We start from the raw sequence: 20,677 nt of genomic DNA, 5'->3' as shown, positions 1-20,677 counted from the left end.
ATCGAATTTAAAGATACATTTTTTTTTAAATTAATAGAAGGAAAAATAAAAAAAATAAATATGTTAAAAACTGATTTCAATCTTTCGAAAGTTATTTTTGATTTAAAAAAGTCAAGTTTATCTAAAAAATATTTTTACCCGAGAACAGAAAAGTTTAAAACTGCACTATTTTTAGGAAAATCTCATTTCCAGTCATTATTGTGATCTGAAAATTGTGCATAGTTTGAAAAATCTATCTTTGCATAACCAGAAAAAATATGAGAAGACAGGATGGTTTCACCCTAAATTTATGGTTTATTTATTTTTGGCTCACACTGTTTTTATTATTATTTAGGTCTTTGCAAATTTTGTTTCAAAATTTTTTCCCCCTCAAGGAGGAGCCCTTCAGAAATTTTCTTATGAATCATGGGATAAAACATAATTATAAGGAAATGAATATTTTCATAAATTCATTGATATTTTAAAACTTTTTGGTAGTAGCATAAATGTAATATAGTTTGTTTGTTTGTGATACTTTGTGCCTTAAAATTTTGAATTTTTAAATGGGTAATTCTCCGCCAACTCACACAGCAGTTGCCCCGACCTCTCTTCGATTTGCGTGAAACTTTGTCCTAAGGGGTAACTTTTGTCCCTGATTCACGAATCCGAATTCATTTTAAAATTTCGTGTTTTTTCTAACTTTGCAGGGTTATTTTTGAGAGTAAAACAATGTTCTACAAAGTTATAGAGCAGACAATTACAAAAATTTTGATTTATAGACATAAGGGGTTTGCTTATAATCATCGCGCGTTATCGCGATTTTACAAAAAAAAAAAATGAAAAAGTTGGTTGTCGTTGATCATGGCCATTCATGGTCACCCGCGACAGACACGGACGACGAAACAAAGAGAAACGCAAAAAGTAACTTTTTCAAAACTTTTTTTTCGTAAAATCGCGATTACTCGCGATGTTTACAAGCAAACCCCTTATGTCTATAAATCAAAATTTTTGTTATTGTCTGCTCTACAACTTTGTAGAACATTGTTACACTCTAAAAAATAACCCTGCAAAGTTAGAAAAAACACGAAATTTTAAAATGAAAAATTTTGTTCTAAATGAAAAAATGACCCTTCTTGGTCAATTTAGATTCGAAAAGAACATTAAATTTCCCATAAAATGACATGGTCCAAAAAATTTTACAGTCGAGTAACGGAAAATGGGAGAATTTTTTAAACTTTTTTAGTGTTTTTTTCGATGAAAAATACGTTTTTTTTGGAATTCTGAGTACGCCATCAAATCGGGCGTCTAATTTTACATAAAAGTCCCTTTGACACCAAATTTCTATCTCATCACCGTTTCAGGCTGCAAATTATTGAAAAACACCTCTTTTTTCGCATGTTCAAAAATGGAAGGGATCGTATCGCCCCTCCGTCACGAGATATCAAAAAACGGACCTCGGATTTGTGATCAGGGACAAAAGTTACCCCTTAGGACAAAGTTTCACGCAAATCGAAGAGGGGTCGGGGCAACTTTTCCCGATTTCGTGTGAGTTGGTAGAGAATTACCCAATTTTTTTTATGTTTTTTTTTTATTTTACCAGAGACTAGAGACAAAAACTTTAAATACAATTAGTAACAGCCTTATTGCATTTTTTTAAATCAAATCGGCACACAACCTTAAAAAATAATGATTTTAAGCATCACTGATTGGAAACAAACATGACATAAAAAAACATTCTTGAAATCTTTGATATCTTTAATTTTTTTTGACAATGGCATTTTGTTATCTCGTATGTTTGGCAGGTTAAGTACTCGCTCCTAACTCCATTCAATTTGCTGATTTTCACTATTTAAACAACTAATTTTACAAAACTTTTGATAGAACATTGCTTGATCACTTCTTATTGAGCTATTTATCACTCGATTTCAGTGGAAAACGCTTCTAATTAGCTTTAATTGAATGAGAAAGTTCTGACCTGCCAACATTAGAGGCAAGCTGGAATTAGATGCTGTTCCCCTAATTTTTGTTTAAATATGTTGAATAATTTTAGTCATGATTTCAAAATTCTGAAAATACGATTTAAAATGATTTTTTTCTGAAAAAAAAAACTAAAAAAATATTGGAAAAAATTAAAACATGTCATTTTTAGGGAAATTGAATGTACTTTTTGAATCTACATTAACCCATAAATTCATCAAGAACAAAAAAATTAATTTAAAAATTGCGTGTTTTTCTAACTTTGCAGGGTTGTTTTTAAGAGGGTGTTTTATCTTTTCAGCGCATTCATACACCACTAGATCGTCAAAGCCTTTAATCAGTAGTGCTGAAAGGATATTACGGTTCTGTCAGCAACGGAGGGGCAACCATGGGTGATCTCTCATGCTCATGCTCATGCTTTGCAGGGTTGTTTTTAAGAGTGTAGTTATGTTCTAAAAAGTTATAGAGCAGACAATTGCAAAAATGTTGATATATAAACATAAAGGGCTTGCTTTTATCCATCACTAGGTATCGCGATTTTACGAAAAAAAAGTTTTGAAAAAGTTGATTCTGAAAAGTTGTGCGCGATAGACATGTACGACACAATTACGAAATTTTCTAATGAAAAAAAAAAAATGTTCTAAATGAAATGATAACCCTACTAGGTTAATGTAGATTTAAAAAAAACATGAAATTGCCCTTAAAATGACATTTTCCAGATTTTTAAAAGTTTGGTTACGGAAAATAGCAGAGTTAAAAAAATACTTTTTTTTCGATGAAAAATACAATTTTTTCTGAATTTTGAGTACGCCATCAAATTGGGCGACTAATTTTACATAAACGTCCCTTTGACACTAAATTTCCATCTCATCACCTTTTCAGGCTGCAAATTTTTGAAAAAAACTCGTCTTTTTTGCATGTTCAAAAATGAAGGGGGTCGTACCGCCCCTCCGTCACGAGATATCAAAAAACGGACCTCGGATTCGTGATCAAGGACAAAAGTTACCCTTTAGGACAAAGTTTCACGCAAATCGAAGAGGGCGGGGCAACTGCTGTGTGAGTTGGCGGAGAATTACCCAAATAGGATAAATATTTCCCATTTTCAATTGTCAATTGAAAATGAGGGACGTTTTGGTAACACATAGAAAAAATAATTTTAAAATAAATAATAAATTACTATTTTCATTTTTTGAAAGGCCTGTAAAAAAAGAAAATTGTAGAGAATTTTCGCAGTCATCTGTATTTTTTTCAGAAATATACTATTGTTTTGAATTTGAAATAATGACATATTTCGAAAAAAATTACTTGAAAATTATTTAAAACTGAAAATGGTGCATTTTTCCAGATTTCACTTAAGAGAACGGCACGTTATTCTATCGTCACTAAATGTTGGCATATCAGCACTTTAGCGTTTGGTTACAGCTTCTAAAAAGCTTTTTCAACAGATATCGAGTAACATATAGCTTAATAGGAAGTGAGCAAGCAAAATTGAAATGCATCAAGCACTTTTTTTGAAAAATGGGAACTTTTAATTCTATAAATCATTTTAAAACATGAAAAAACTCAAAAGTGGTAAAGTTTGACAAATTAAAGTTTTTGGGATTTTTTTTATGAATGGTCCGAATCAAAACTGATTACATTGATTTTTTTTTATAAAATTTATAAACTTTGTATGGAAACTTCTTTGGGGAAACCAACTATAATTTGGACATAAAGAATCGATGGACAAAGTTTTACCCAAATCTAAAAGTACATTTGTCATAAGGTGGTTTTGTAGAACGTCTCAAATATTTTTTGTTTTACTTATTGCCCTTTGCACTGTGTTCAAGTCAAATCCAATCAGATATTTTTAAATTAAATTTCAGTAACATACAATCCTATTTTCTTAAATACATTGCGTGTCACCGGACCAAAAAATCGCTTAAAGGTATTGCAAATATAATTTTATAAACAGAAATGTGTGATTTTCTTTCGTCAAATCCGACCCCGATTCTATGGACGCATCCCTTCCCCAATCGGCACCGCGTCGGAAAACTCAACCACAACAAACCCACCGTCGAGGCGTTGCGTCGGAAAATTCTCACCCACTGTGGGCCTGAAATAGCTTTTCTCACCGTGCTCAGTCTCGAGCGAACCACGGCCGCGGACGGAACGCGCACAAATCGTCACACGTTTTTCATCATCGCCCATCGACCATCAACCAGCAGCAGGAGGAGAGGGTCCGTCATCTGTCATCCATGTCCGAAACGCCAGTGGACCATTTCTGCTAGGATCTGCACGCGTTCCGAAGGGCACACTGCAGACAAGCATGCACGTTAGTTAATAGTAGATGAATGCTGCTAGAATTTTCCATCGCGAGTGAAAATGACTGCAAAGGTTGGAAAAATGAGCACCCAGCGGGGACTGCTGCTCAGCATCGCCATATTCCTTTTATGGATGAAATTACCGGACCAAAGTGCGCACGCAACGGTACAGACTGAAATGTAAGTACACGGCCCGAAACGGTCCGGAAATGGGCCGAAACGCGCGATTTGGGCCGATTTCCCCGTCCAAAACTCCCAAAATCGTAATCGCTTTGACAGCTGTCACGCGGGGAAAAAGTGCCACCAAGAAGAGGAAGAGGCAAACTTGACGAAGGCGAGCGCTATTTTCAGACGCGTGAGCATTTTCCTCGCTCACCGGGTTTTTCTCACGCGCGCCGCTGCTGCTGCTCACGAAAAACACGTGTTGCGCGCTTCTCGCGCGTGAGACGGTGAGAACGCGCTTTCTGCTGAGCGGCACACGCTCTCTCTCTGTTGGTAAACAAACGCGATAGAGTTCTGTTTGTAAACAGACTTTTTTTTCGAGTGCGCATGCACCCGGATGACGGTGTTTACAAACAGAGCAAGTTTGTTGTGGAAGGAAATCTTTCTTATAGTTTTTTTTGAAAATTTTATTTTTCGAAAAGTACAAGCTTAATTATTTTTTGTAATAATTTTTTTTACATAACCATAATTATATTAAATCGCTGCAAGTATTTTTTATAGTTAAAAAATAATTATTTTTGTTTTTTTTAAATGTGTTTTTCAATATTAGCTGTGGTAACTAATATTCAATTTTTTTAAAACCTAACCAAAACATGCAAAACATAGCTATGATACAGGAAAATGTTTTTTTTATATATATACAGCTAAAACTATCTTAAAAATAAGCGATTTTATTATTATACATATTTTAATTTAATATGGTTGGTAGTGATTGTCTCTAAAAGTATGATAATAAAACTTAAAGCTCTTTTGATTAAGTTTTTGTTCTATACTTGAACAAATATTCAATTTTAAATTCAAGTTTTATTGATGAATAATCAAGATACAATTAGTTCATTTACATACATAACAGAGTTTTGGGGTTCCTTTCAGCTGTGAGTTATTTCTGTTTAGAGTTTTTTAGTTGTTTAAAGCACCTATTAAAAAACAAAAAAAAAACTCTAGATTTGTTTAATTGGAATAAGTTCGAACATGATTGTTTAAGCAGCAATACAGTTCAAAATCTATCAATTTTCAAGTCTTATTTTCAAGATATTAATTTTATTTTTGATAAAAGTTTATCTAAAATAACAATAAAAAATAAACTTCTAGTATTACATTTTTTTTGATAGAATATCAAGTTTAGTTTAACAATAGTTTTTATGTTGTTATTATTTTAAAATGTTTTTTTTAGGGGGACAAATGTTTATATTGTTTACAAATTCCTATTAATTTTCCAAAGCCATTAGTTGAAAGTATAATTATGACTTGCACATTTTATCTAATAAATTAAATTTTTGGCAACATTATTTTTTTGTGTCTATTCACATTTGGACAATTTCTCGGGTGAGTTTTCAAAAAGCCGTAAAAGCCACCGTGACCTCCGACACTAATATTCGTTTTTCTCCAAATTGTAACAAAATTTCATTTATTTTTAGTTTGGGGCACTTGAAAGACGTGTAGATGAACAATCTTAAGTATTTTTGAAATTGGTTTTTCGTAAGTAGGAATACCGGCTTTGTTTACCATTGGCTCTTACGTCGTTTTGAAAACTAATCCGAGATTTTTAAAATTAACTTCAACTCTTCTTAGAAAAATGCATAGGATTTTTAATTGAGTCATATTTCAATTTTGGCACCTCTATTCCTTTTCTAGACAATAATAAGTGACAAAACATTATGCATAGACATTTTTGAAATGATAATTGGAATAATTTTTTGTAATTTTTTAATAATTTTATTTTACAGCGTGATTGTTTTTGTTTTCTCATGGCAATGAAATAGAAATGTTTTTCTAGAATTTTAACACATATTTATAAAGATTTTTTTTTACTTTTTCCAACAGATTGATCATTTTTGAAAGTATTTGATAGTGAATATGGACTTTTTCAATTTTAGATTTACATGTTTTTACGATTTTTAATCATCTTTTTGGTAAGAAATGCCTATTATTTGGACATGGAAAGGTAAAGTCGGGAATTCTGAAATGTAATTTGAGTGGCCACCTTGAAAGGGATACCAGCAGATTAAGTAAAATATATATTAAGGGAAGACATTAGTCATTGGAACTGGCAACTTCGTTTATTTTTATTCTCAAATCAGACTTATAAAGTGTCTTACTACAATCTGTTATTTCTCTACTCATTTTTAAGCTAATTTTTTTTCTCCTATTCACAGCATGGAGAAATGGGGTGATAACTTCGGTGAAGAGCTGTGGGATTTAGCACAAACGATGACTAAAGCCAGTGAGATAACTGCGGTAAGTTTCCTTAGAACTCCATTGCATGCAGAATTTAAATTAAAATCACAACAAATTTCCAGAAATACAAAGCATACAACGCTCGCGTCGAGCACAAAGACGGCGAGAGCTTGATCACATCGATCGTGGAGAACGTGGGCCGGATGTTCATCCGAAAGATGGACGCCATCAAGTGCATCATCAGCCTAGCCGAGGAGCTGTCCGAGCAGTTTGAGTTTAACGAAACCATTGCGGACAACTTTACATACTACTCGAGCAAGTACTCGAATGTGAGTTTTGAGGGGGTGTTGATATGTGTTCAAGGGAAGAAATAATGGGGTTCGTTACAGATCGACAACCGTCCGGAGCCGGACATTCCGTCGACACTGCTGGAGAACATCTGGATGTATCGCAATATGTCCCTGAATCCGGACACGCACTTTTTCAACATCTCGGTGAACACGTCGTACAGCTCGGTGCACGTGCCGCAGAACGTGTACGACCGGTACCCGTGGGTGCTGGAGGCCCTGCAGTGGTCCGAAGCGCTGGACGACGTGTTCGTGCAGAACTACAACTCGGATCCGGCCCTGTCGTGGCAGTACTTTGGATCTTCCACGGGCATGCTGCGACACTATCCGGCCCTGGAGTGGGACCGGGAACAGGTCGATACCTTCGACTGTCGGAAGCGCTCGTGGTACATTGAAACGGCGACCTGCTCGAAGGATATCGTGATCCTGTTGGATAATTCCGGGTCCATGACCGGGTACCGGAACTACATTGCTCAATTGACGGTCAAAAGTGTGTTGGACACGTTTTCCAATAACGATTTCATCAACATCTACAAGTACTCTAATGACGTGGATCCGCTGGTGCCGTGCTTTTCTGTAAGCTATGCTTCTTTTTGTTACATTCAAATGATAATCCAAATACAGTGAAACCTCTTTTTACGCGGTGCGTTACGTTTTTTTTAAATTTGTAGATTGCTCTGGAACGACGAAACATTTTTGGAATCTTTCTAAAGAAATTTGTAGGTTTTGTTCAGATCTACAAAACGCGTTTTGTAGCTTGCAAAAATGATGTATGGTTTTAGAAAAATCGATGAAATAAAAAGCGTAACGCCACCTCGTAAAAAGAGGTTTCTCTGTACCTAATTTTATTCATTACCGTAGGACATTTTGGTGCAAGCAACTCCCGAAAATATTCGCTTTTTGAACGAGTATGTCAAAGAGCTTCAACCGGAGGGTTACGCCAATGTTGGCAAAGCCTTTGTCAAGGCGTTTGAGCTGTTGCAGAACGTAAGTTTACTCAGTTATTCCCGGCGTAACGCATGTAACGCTTTCTTTTCCGTAGTACCGCGAGATCCGCCGTTGTAACGAGTCCATCAGCGGCTGCAACCAGGCCATCATGCTGATCACGGACGGCGTTCCGAGCAACATCACGGAGGTGTTCGAGCAGTACAACTGGTTCGAAAACGGCACCAAGATCCCGGTGCGGGTGTTCACGTACCTGCTGGGTCGCGAGGTCACCAAGGTGCGCGAGATCCAGTGGATGGCATGTCTGAACAGGGGCCACTACTCGCACATCCAGTCGCTGGACGAGGTCCAGGAGGAGGTACTGAAGTACGTTACTGTGATAGCGACGCCACTGGTGCTGCAGGGCGTCGAACATCCGCCCACGTGGACGCACGCCTTCACGGACACGGCGGAGAACCTCGAGTCGGAAGCGGATGATGATGAGCCGCCTCGGTTGATGATAGCGGTTGGTGCGCCGGCTTTTGATCGGAAGGCGAACCACTACAATGAAACGAGGACGGCGCGGTTGTTGGGAGTGGCCGGCACGGATATCCCCGTGGAGGATTTGGACGAGCTAACGTTGCCTTATAAGCTAGGGGTCAACGGTTACTCTTTCATCGTGAGCAACAACGGGTACGTGCTGATGCATCCGGATCTACGGCCTGTTTCACACGGTCGGCTTAAGGAGAACTACAACAGTATTGATCTGACGGAGATCGAGCAGATTCTGAGTGATATCGCGGATATCGCGGACGATTCGTTGACGGGGCGTGAGATGAACAAGGTGATGGAGGATTTGCGGGAGCAGTTGGTGTTTTCGAAGGTCGGCAAGATGCTGAAGGTTCCGGTGCGGTTCCATTACGATAAGATGAGGCGAGTTTCGCTGGAGTACCAGGATTACTACTTCGCTCCACTGGAAAATACTCCGTTTTCGCTTGGATTGGTACTGCCTCATGATTACGGAAATACGTGGATCAAGGTGGGAGACGAGATCAAGCGGAACCAGCACATGGGCACGAACATCTCGGAGTTCTTTGTAGGAGAGAACTGGAAGGTGCATCCGGAATGGTAAGGCGAGCTAACAATAGTTTATAGCATGTGTGAGTACTAACGTTGCTTTCAGGGTGTACTGTAAGTATCATTATCTGGAGGGTCACGAGTTTAAAACGCCAGAAGACGAGCTGCAGCACTTCTTGGTTCGGCTGTACGAGCCAAACTGGAAGTGGTCCCAGCAGTACGAACCGGAGCCGGAGGACATCCAGAGAGATGGTGACGAAGAACGTAAGTAGTGATGAAATATCCCTAAACTGACCCCCCTCTACTCCCTCTTCTGTACATGCAGCCAATTGTGGACGCAAAACCCTGGATGATGACGCGTACTACTGCAACAAGGAGTTGGTGCAGCTGCTGGTGTTTGACGCCAAAGTGACCAACAACAGCTACCGAAGCTGGGAGTTCCAGAATGACAGAGAGCGTAAGATCATCGAGATGTACAACGCCACGCTGCGGTTCGTAGCCACGATGAGTGGTCTGACGAGGTGGCAGTTCATCTTTGGCGAAGTTGAGGTCGAATCAGACAACGAGTTCGGAGACTACCACAAGATGTCGATTGACGAGACGTGGTACAAAAGCGCCATTCTACAGCACAAGGTCGATCCGAAAAGCTTCGTGTACTCGGTGCCGCACGCTTCGGATGAACCCGAGGACGTCGAGCTGAAGGTGACCGCTTCCATGGGAATCTTCCCGAGGGACGGAGGGCTGGAGGCACCTGGTTGCGTTACCGGTTTCCAGTTTTCGCACGAACTCATGCAGCAACGCTTCATGGAGATCACATCGAAAACTACGGTCAGTTGATAACTTCTTCAAGCCCCACACTTCCATGATCGATCCAATTCACTCCTTCCAGTGTGACGGCTGCATCGAAACGTGCCACTCGGAGACGCGCGACTGCTACGTGATCGACAACAACGGGTACGTGGTCCTGTCGGAGAGCTCCAACGACACGGGCCGGTTCTTCGGCGAGGTCGAGGGCGCCATCTTGAAGTCGATGGTTGAGAAGGAACTGTTCGCCATCATTCCGGTGTTTGACCTGCAGGGGCTCTGTCTGGAGGAACGCGTCATGCCGAATGATGCGTTCTCGTTGATGCACGTAAGTTACGCCGCTTCTAGTACTTGTTGTAAGATCTAACTGTAATTCACTCTCAACTTCAGCCACTGAAAGTCTTGCTGTTGGGAATCAACTGGTTGATTGCTGAATTCTTCATCACTCTGTCCAAGTTCGACTTCTGGGTGCACGGCATTCCCAGCCCGGAATATTACGATGCCGAAGGTATGTTGTAACTGTGGTTTACAAGCACCTTCAAAATGAGTCTTCCTCCCCCGCAGATTACGACGAGTCGGACTACTCGGATCTGACGCGCCCCAAAAAGCCCAAAAAGATCGTCGTCAACGAGGAGGAGGAGTACTTCAACCGCCCGAAGGAGATCCGCACGGAGACGGTTTACAACGCCTGTGATAAAAAGTCCGAGCTGTACGTGATGCAGCAGGACAAGTTCATCAAGGGTGACGGTTTCATCTACGAATCGCTACCCTCCAACCCGGCAGAGTATGGGTTTCATCCTTCCTCCGTCAAAGACCTCCGCAATGACCAAAACATTCGTTCCAGGCTGCTGCACCGGCCGTACTTTGCCAAGCGGATTCCGCGCTCGAATCTGCTGATGATCATCGTGGAGAACGAGTACCCGTCCGACCACGTGGTGCTGTCGGCGGCCCCGCAGGACATCAACTACAACGTGTCGGAGGGGCTGCCGTGCGTGAAGACGCGCCTCAACTTCCTGCCCCGCCGCCGGCTGGAGGAGTGCTACACCGAGCACCCGGATGTGAGTACAGAGTGTAGAGCGTAAAGTTTATTTGTTACAGCAGCACTTCTTTTTACGCAGATGTGTTACGGTTTGTGATATAATGCCTCCGATAAGAAAAAGGATCAGATCTGGAGCAAAATTTGAAAAGGGCGCATAAGCATTTTGATACCTGTTCAAATTTCGCAAAATGTCAAAATGCTTATGCGCTCTTTCTTCTTGTCACTCTAGAGTTCTCCCCGTAATCTGGAAACGGATGTTATTTGTATTTTATTATTTGGCAAAAACATTGTGGGGGCCTTCTCTATGACCACTGAAGCCACTTTGTGTCATTGGTTCACCCATACAAGTCTCCATACATTTTATATTAACATTTGGCAGCTTTTCATACAAAAACGGTATGTGAGACAATCTACATTTTTAAAGGAATTTTCTGATCTATTTGGTATCTTCGGCATTGATGAGAAATATAAAGCAAAATTGGTACACGGTAAAAGAAGTATTGCCACCACGCAGAAAAATAAGCCATATTTGAATCAACAAAACTTTTTGTTGATTCGAAAATTATGATTTTTGTTGACTCAACGCTAAACGTCAAAGCAGCTTTTTCAAAACAACAAAAGAATTTTGTTGAATTTAGAAAATCAAGGTTTGTTTCAACGCAAAATCGGCGTTGATTATATTCAACAAAAATTTTGTTGATTCAAATCTCGTACAGGCTGATTCTACAAAACATTTTTCTGCGTGACGGAAAAAATGCTTATTTTTCAATAACTAAATTAAACAATTTCCAAAAATCCGTATTTTGATATTTTTGAAATGTTTCGATATATTAGACATAAACTTTGAAAAATATTTGCAATGAACTTAGGCGAAAAAACCGTACAATGTGGTAATTGAAAAATTTCAGACTTGTTGTAGGTAGGCACACAGGGCATTCGTTGGATTTTCAATGTAAAAAAAAAACAAAAATATTGTGAAATTTTCCGATGCTCTCGAAAAAAATATCAAATTTTTAAAATCTAGCAGATGTATAAAAAAATTCAGTATACAGCCATTCCACGTCAATAATAATATTTTTTTCAAGATAAATACGTCAAACTGCAATTGAAATGCATTTAAAGTCAAGAAATGAAATGTTCGTATTTTACTAGTTTATATTAATTAACTGATCATATTTAAGCAACTAAATCATGGAACAATAATGTTAGAAAAAAAGACAAAAATGGCAAGAGAGAAGATTTAAATATCTTTCAAAAATATGATCCATTGTGACGTTGTGAGATGACGTTTCTGAAATGTAGGTAATAGCCTAAATATTGGACCTCTGTTTTTCTCTTAGAGGCAGAGGTCAGCCAGGGTTAGTCGAGTTTCAAATTGAGATTTTTCAATTATTTTTTTAATTGTTTATAAGTTTAACAACAACACATTTTAACTTTTTTTAAACATTCCAACCATGATTGGTTTTGATATTTTCATTCCAAATTGTTGTTTAGTTTAACTTTTTTTTCATTCGATTTGTTTTCAAACCAAGAGGAAAAAACAAACTTTCGTAAGTCTATTTTCCGTCCAAACACAACATAACAGCTTGATTAGATGATGGAAGGCAAAACTGTTCCGTTTACTAGGCCTTCTAGCTAAATGCATGATTTTAGATTTTCCTTTTTTTTGCAATATTCCTTTATATTCAGGAACAAGTTAACCAGCACGACAAAAATGGTCAATTGTCATTTGGTCTTATATTTAATACACATTGATTTTGGTCGTGCTGTGTTTTAAAACAAATAAATAAATCAATTTCTTATTTAAATTTTGCGCCCCCTTTATAGAATAGAATTTTTTCTTTGTTTGAAATATTTTTAATTTATTGATATTTACATTAAACTACAATATATAACGTTCATCTGCTCAACATTCCTTTTTCAATACCATTTTTAAAAGCACATAAATTTCAATAGCAAAATTCTAGAGATAAGCTCTTTTAAAATAAAATCACTAGACTTTAAGTTTTTAAAAACGTTCAACTTTAAAAAGCAGTTTTTGCAGCCAGCGTTCATTAAAAAAACTTTAGATAAAATTTCAAAAACTTATAAGTTGCATCAATATTGATTGTTATTCCATGTATTCCACAGGAGGAGCTGGTGGCTCAATGCGGTGGCACCTCCAAGCCGCTGCTCCAACTGACTGTAGTGATAACGTCCCTAGTGTCACTGTTGTTATATCGATGTGCCCAAAAATTAGTCCAATTTTAAGTAAAGTGAAGCGGAATGATTACCAAACATTTGTAGTTGAAACAAAAACAGACTCACACACACAGAAAGCAAAATGGAAGCTCTAGGTCAAACCAAAGTCTTTGTAAGTTTGTAGGTTTAGCAGAAGAAAATTTTCGAGACAACTTATACCTGTAGAATGAAAGTTTGCGGAAATGAAGGAAAGGACAGAATTTATTTCGTAAAAGATCGACGGAAATTTTTCGATGCCTTCATTTGCGAAGAATATTAACACTGGAAACAAAGCGTTAAAATGGTTATTTTAATGCGCACATTCGGATGAGGACCCTTGAAACCTATACAATCAGGATGAGCCAATTTCTTACAGTTGTATCGAAAGTCAATCATTTGTCATTTAATACTCTTTTAGTCACAATCACTACGAGGATAAATCGAGAATATTACCAATTGTTATTTGTTCGTACACGCTGATCGTTGTTTAACCACAAGTGTGTTTTATACGAATCATTCCTTCCACACACACCAACCACATACTCACACTCACACAAATACCAGCTGCCCTCCACGCCTTTTGCAGCCAATTCTGAAGCAGTTTTTATTTTCTATAAAATGAAGCAACCAAACAAGCAGAACCTCAAATAAACAAACAATCTCACTTGTTTAACGCGTAACGACAATGATTATTTGTGTAAAGCACACACACACACACTCACACGCTCTTTCTATTATGTACTATGTTGTTTTACAATCTAGTTGATAGAAACGACTCAAATGAGGGTAACTTTTGTGAAAAATGCATGTAAAAAGAAAGAATTTAGTTAAGGAAAGGCATTTTTTGTTACACGTTCATGTTCAATTTTATATGAAAAACAAAGTAAAAATAACTCAATTGGGAACCACAATATTTAGCAAATTTAAGTACCAAATTGTGAAACATTTAATCGTTTAGCCAATTGTAAATATTGAACCACAAAAAAAGACACTTACACACAGGTGAATATTTTTCTATTTGATTGGTGCACCGAGCTGCCAGATAGAAGAAGAGCTCCAAAACGCAATATTTAGTATATAGTATATATATCTGCGACAGCAAAGTGTTTAAATTAAAATGATGATATACTAGGAAAGTCTAGCCGGAAATTTAACCACGTACACATCTGTTTCCATCTCGTGCCCGTCATTTGTAATGGAATTTTAATCAGTTAACGCAGTCATGAGATATTTATAAGTTAATTATATATTGATGTGGACAAAAGTATAACGAGTTGCCCATATTGATACAATAAATTGTTGATAATTTCAAATAAAAACAAACATCGCTTTTATAATTGGTTCGAATATCACAGCATTTTGGCAATCTCTCAAAGTTGGGTTCAACTTTGCATGCAAGAATAGCATCGTATTGAAGAACTTAACATTGTATCGTGCACGAATATCATTTATCATTTAGTCGTGATCCTGCTATGTTGTCGCTCTTGCCATGAGTTGAATTAAGTTAAGGGCGCAATTTTTTGCAGGTTTAAAAGACTCTACTTCTAAACTTTTCAGATACACAAAAATAGATTTAAATTCGTGCAATATTGACGCTCGTTTTATAAATTGTTTGAGCCAACCTATTATTCTACTTCTGTGCAACAATTAGTTGGGTGCAAGTAGTTTTTGCTGTGGTTCTCAAGTAAAATTTGTAAAACTTTTGCTCTGTTCCAAATGTTTTCGAAGAGATATTCTTTTTATTACTTAGGGGCACCTCAGATTTAAAGGTTTTCTTTCATTCTGCAAGAGAAAATGAACAACCACATTGTACAACTTTATTTCTTATCTTACTTTTTACAAATATCCATGCTCAATCTATCAGATAAAGATATCTTCCAACTGGATTAATCTTATTTGTCATACAAATTCAAAATCACCATCAAGTAGATCTTTGTTAAAGCACTTTACCTCCCACGCACTTGACCGCACTCCGCACTCGTCCCCTTCGAATTCATGTCTCCTTCTTGATGCGCTTGGTGAATCGCTGCTTTTGGGTGACCAGATTGGGGGCCAACCGGTGCAGGAATTTAGTTTTGACTGGCTGCGAAGCTGCGGACGTCGTTGCCGTCGCCGGAACTCCGGTTGCCGCACTGAACAGTGGCCCTGGTCCGAACTCGGTCGGCGGAATGTTGTCCGTGGCGTCCAGGCTGGCCGCCATCCACGGCAGGCTGAAACTGCTCGTCGGCAGGATCGGAATCAGCTCACCGAACGCCTGCACCGGAATTTCGTCCGTCACCTGGACGTACTTGATGGAATCGACCAGCGGATAGAACGAAACGATGTTCTTCTGCTCGCTGTCGGGGTCGGTTTTGAGGTGACGCTTCTTCAAGCGTTCTATCGTTTTCTGCTCACGAATGCGCTGGACGTCCCACTTTTTGCGTCGTCTCTCGTCCAGCTCGAATTTTGCGTGTCGCTTCATGTACACCTCATCACTAATGTTCTCCGTTAGCAACTCACTGGAGTTGGAAGCACTGTCGTTGTTGTCGTCGATCACAGTCCAGCAGGGAACTTCCAGCTCCGCAGCTTCGTTCTCCAATATCCGCTCGATGTCGTTCGTAATGGCTTCGTCCTTCCAGTTGCAGGTTATGTACGGCTTCTTTGTGATCATAAACAGTGTCTTACAGGACTTCTTTATCAAACTGCCATCGGAAGAGTTCCCCGACGAACAAATCGGATTGTAGTTGCTTGCTTTTGAAACACCATCATGCAAATTGATTAGATCCTTCAAGTCCGGCTGATCGTCGACGGCGTCAAACTGGATGTTTACATTGTTGTTGTACTCAGAGTCGCTTGCCGGGATTTCCAGCGGTTGCGAAATGCTGGCTCCAAAATCAACCGGCGTACTAGCACTCGACGGACGCAATTCCACGACCGGCCGGCTCTCCATCAACGGAACGTCACTCGACGGAACCGATTCGTCGTCCGACTTGGAATAGTTGAGAAAAATTTCCTCCTCGATTTCATTGTTTTCAATTTTGATTTCAGACTCAAGTTCACCGCCAAAATCAATTGAATCAAAGTGGTCATACTCGCTAGAGATGTTTTCCTTCTTGATGTTCCTCACGGTGCTGGTAACCTCCGGAATAGCTTCACGCAATGGTGCCGGATCGATGCTCGGAATAAGCCGGCTGTTAAATTCGTACACTTTTTCCACCGCCACACTTCTTATTGGAATGTTATTTTCTCGTTGCTGCTGCTGTTGTTGTTGTTGTTGCTGTTGCTGCTGCTTCATCTGCTGCATCCGTTTGTTGACTAGTTCCAGCTGATGCTTGAGCATTTCATTCTCATCCTTCAGCTTGATAATCAACTTGTCTTTGGCCAGAATCTGATCGCTCTGCTCCTGGATGAGGTCCAAATGCAGCAGCAGAATGGACTGAAGCTGCTTAACCTCCTTAAATAAACTCATCTGGTCGGAAGAGTCCTTCCCACCAACATCGGTGGACGCCGTGTTGCAGTAGACGTGGTCCAAGTTTTCCATCATCATGGTGATGTCCGGTTTTCCAGCAAGCAGTCCCAAATCGCCAGTTCCGCGTAATTCACACCACAATTTCGAACCACCAAGCCGCAAAAAAAATGTTATCAAGATCAAGCACGCCGAAACAAAACTTTTCCAGAAAGCCGCAAACAACGCAGTTTGCGAAAGCCGTTGACAGATGAAGGCAAACTGTCAGCTGGCGGCGTCCGTAATCAACTGTGGTACTGTGTGCGATGTTTCGTTGACATTTGCGTTGCACGGGTAGATTTTTCGTTTAAGGTTTACCTATTCATAGCTGCTGCGATAACTTTTTGTTATAAAAGGGAGTACGATTCAAAACTGAACTGAACAAATTACTTTATACCTGAGAATGTTTTTAGTACCTAACGGATTGTTTTGAAATGTTTTCCTTTAATATAGCTTAATGTGCAAGCAAAAAAACTAGTTTGTTTAAGTTTATTCGGGGATTCAAAACTTATTTGCCATTAAATATAAGATAGTTTCAGATCCAATTGCTACAATGGATTGGGTGTAATATTTGATTTAGATTGAATAATAACCGGTTCTCTATACTGGATTAGGCCGTTGAAAATATTTTTTGAAGTTTTAACCCTCGGCTCTGACCAAAGTCGAGGGGGGGGGAGGCGAAAAAATATAAAAATTTAAATTAATGTCTTCTGAACTTACAATAGAATAATCATCTGGGACTTTGATAAATTATCAATCAATATTCGAAGTTTGCAATGGAATCAAACATTGCAAACTTAAGAGCGAGTCCACGAGCAAAGCATACCCTTCTCGCATCAACCTCACCAAGCCGCCTGACATTTTCAGGGGTTATTTGTACATATAAAACTAGCATCAGGCCAAAGTATGAGCACTCAAGGCCAACGGGAAGTGGGGTAAATTGGGACAGAAAGTTTTATGACTCAATAGCGTCAAAAATCTTTAAAAAGCGGTAGTTTAGGCAAAATTCAAATTAATTAACAAACTCAAAATGCATCTGTAAGGGCTTCAAATATTTAACAAAATGTGGAGTGAAGCATCTCAATTGGATAAATCTAAGGCGAGTTATTGGCATTTTTGTGAAAAAATAGGACAATTTTCAAACTCAAATAAAAAAGTGTTCCATCCAGATATCAACTCGATTCAACTTGGAGCTTGTAGGGGACATATGGGACTATAGGATGTAATAACAAAATCGATTTTCTAGCACAGCATTTTTCAGTTCCTTTTGAGGTTCTGAAGAGAGTATGGTGCTAACTTGGTCCTGAAAGAAGATACAGATACATTTTTTTTCCATACAACCATAATACACCCTAATGGGACAACCATCTGAGACTGATAACTCTTTGGGTTAGGCAGTCTAACCTTAAAAATAGATACCGTAAACCGGGGTGACTATGATAGGATTTCAATTTGTTTTTAGAATATTTTCCAACAGGTAAGGTTTTTCTCAAGATTATTATTTTTAAAACATGTACTGGGGTAGGCCACACAAAGTCCATGCACTATTTTGGAAAAAAAAGTTTTTTCAATAGTGTTTAGAAAAATAGTTACGTTAAAAATTCTTGGTTTTAATTCCGGGGTGACTTTGATAGTCATAGTTTTTCTTGTTAAAATCATATTTAAGATGTTCAAACTTTATTTGTACGTTAAATGTACCATCACTAACGTAGCTGATATAGTTTGTAAGAAAAAACTCAATGTTTATATTAAGTTAACTAAGTTTATAAGCTTTTTAAACAAAATACATATAAATTTTAGGTAAAATTGTTAAAAAGTCGGAATTTTGCCTAAAATTTGTTAAAAATAGTTTTGTATATAAAATTATAGATTTATATTGCATTTTAAACTGAATTCGAAGCACGAATCACAAGTTTTCACATTTTACATGAAATTTGTTCAACTGAATTTGCCTATAAATTTGGAGATTTGTTTTAATTGTGTTTCAAAAACACATATTATTTATTATTTACAAACTTATTTAACCCCTCCTAGTGGAAAATTGTCCAAAGAATCCGAAAATGCATTCCGTTTTCCGATTAAAAATCATGTTCATTGAGAAAATCATGACACTTTGAGAAGTTTAAAATAATGACTTTTCCACATTTTCTTAACTATAGTTTACTAACTTTATAAACTTTTCAAAAATTTATGAAAAGTTCTTCATGAGGTACTTTGAACACTTCTCTACCACGGTTAGTTTCTGAACCATTCCTTACGTATTTTAATTGTACTCTTCATTTTGCGGAAAAATCGCAAACCTATCAAAGTCTATCAAAGTCACCCTGTTTTAAGGTACTTTTTCTTTTACTGAATATTTTGGTTGTTAATTTTTCTGGTAATAATTTTGTCATTTTCGTTTTTCTGAGACAATTTCACTATACAGCAATTCCCCACGAAAACAGCATGATTCGAAAAAAAGTTCTCCGATCGAGCTCAAATTTTTTCTGGGGGTTCCTTGCCGAAATAATTAGACCCGTTGTTTGGCCATTAGGGCGACCTATGCCGTGTTAGAGTGGTCCAAAAACTTGCAATTTTCGTCGATTTTCGCAAAAACCACTTTTTTTTTTTTCAAAAAATCATATCTCCGCGCCATTTCATCCGATTTCAGCTGTCCTAAACGCAAAAGAAAGGTAATTAGTTTGGCTATTTGGGAAAAATAGCATGAAATTTCAAAAATCTAGCAAACATTTGAAAAGGTCGTATGAAAACTTAAAATGCTGTTTTGAAGTTCTCGGGACCAAAGAGCCTATGTCTGAAAATATTTTTATCGGATTCCTCGAAAAATTTCACATTACATTTCAAAAAATGGTGAAGTTATGTCATCGATACTCTGAGATACGATTTTTTGAAAATAAAAACTGGATTTTTCGACGCGCCACGCGCAAAAATGGGAAAATGACGAAAACGGGAACATAGCGACTTTTTTCAATAAAACTGCGATAACTTTAAAATACGCAAGTTATAAATGTAATCTATGATCCCGATTATTTGACACAAATATTGTGTTGGAAAATCTATAGAATTGAACGTTCTAATGTGAATTATTGTAATTTCGTCAACATTTTTATCTAACATTTTTGGAAATGAGTCATAAAACTTTCAAATTTAAAATAAATCTAATTGACAAACATCTGTCTCAGGCAGACCAAAATGCATTCAATTATTATAAACGATTTTTATCAATATTTATTTTTACGAAAGATTGTTGTAAATCTCCTCTGATTTATCATTACAGTTGCACTTTATTTAAAAATTAAAAGGTTTGTGTTGTTTTTTTTTTGAAATATGTTGATTTTTAATGAGGTTACAAGTGCCTTCTAATAAATCGTTTTTTAATTTCCATTATAATTGTGAAATCACGATTGACCTTGACCAGCTATGAAATATACTTATGAATAATTTTTTCTTTCAAATTTTTGGTTTAGTTGATTTTTATAAATTTGAACTTTTTTAAATAAGCATTTTTTTAATGTTTGACCCGCAAGCTCTCGAGAGCTTTACATTTGGCTCACAATTTAAAAACTTTGAGCACCCCTGTTTTAAAGAGATTTCTGGATCAGGCAAATGTTAACAATAATTTATGTTTAGCTAAACTGATCTCCATTCAAATTCAAAGACAGGTGAGCAAAACTAGAATTCAATCTAAAAGAAATGCATGTCAAGGTTTTGTCCTCATTCTCATTCCTCACGTAACATTAGGTTAGACCGGGGCCAACATTGACTTCCCCATTTGATGGAAGGCGTGGTCAGACAAATTTCGTCTCGAAAAATGCCACCGGGACCATCTGGGATCGAACCCAAGCCGACTGGGTGAGAGGCAACCACGCTTACCCCTACACCACAGTAGCCATTTATGTATGTCCAAATTACATCACAAGACAAGTCAAATTTATTCCAAAGGTATGTTCTAAATTGAAGAATTTGCACAAATTTTACACGTGTATATCTCAGACATCATCAAAACAGCTCCCTAAAACAATAATCTGGCAATTTATTGGCTTAAAATCTAGCATCTACGTGTGGCTTTTTTTGAGTGCAGATGAGTATTACTATCGGCCTAAGAGGAAGAGGTGCCAATGAG

At 37.8% G+C, this 20,677-nt stretch overlaps 2 protein-coding genes across 3 annotated transcripts; one reads left to right on the top strand and one right to left on the bottom strand.

Annotated features, from left to right (window-relative positions):
* Positions 1-4,070: 4,070 nt before the first annotated feature.
* On the top strand, positions 4,071-13,608 carry LOC120423661 (voltage-dependent calcium channel subunit alpha-2/delta-3). 2 transcript variants are annotated; one of them, XM_039587544.2, is made up of 13 exons: positions 4,071-4,439; positions 6,638-6,719; positions 6,782-6,988; positions 7,049-7,582; positions 7,868-7,993; positions 8,049-9,058; positions 9,114-9,259; positions 9,333-9,835; positions 9,897-10,139; positions 10,202-10,319; positions 10,376-10,595; positions 10,656-10,869; positions 12,981-13,608. In XM_039587544.2, exons 1-13 carry the CDS (start codon positions 4,321-4,323, stop codon positions 13,098-13,100), a joined length of 3,642 nt encoding a protein of 1,213 aa, XP_039443478.1. In that variant the 5' UTR covers positions 4,071-4,320; the 3' UTR covers positions 13,101-13,608. The 2 variants fall into 2 exon arrangements, with proteins under 2 accessions (XP_039443478.1, XP_039443477.1); XM_039587543.2 differs by having other exon boundaries at positions 4,072-4,439; positions 9,114-9,271.
* A 1,265-nt stretch (positions 13,609-14,873) lies between these two features.
* Positions 14,874-16,764, bottom strand: LOC120423670 (male-specific lethal 1 homolog). The gene has a single exon (XM_039587556.1). The coding sequence runs from the start codon at positions 16,594-16,596 to the stop codon at positions 15,064-15,066; it is 1,533 nt and encodes a 510-aa protein (XP_039443490.1). The 5' UTR covers positions 16,597-16,764; the 3' UTR covers positions 14,874-15,063.
* Between the last annotated feature and the right edge of the window lie 3,913 nt (positions 16,765-20,677).

This window comes from Culex pipiens, chromosome 2 (genome assembly GCF_016801865.2).
Source record: "Culex pipiens pallens isolate TS chromosome 2, TS_CPP_V2, whole genome shotgun sequence".
Classification (NCBI taxonomy): domain Eukaryota; kingdom Metazoa; phylum Arthropoda; class Insecta; order Diptera; family Culicidae; genus Culex; species Culex pipiens.
Note: the sequence above shows the minus strand (reverse complement) of the source record. Positions and strands in the feature narration are given on the sequence as shown.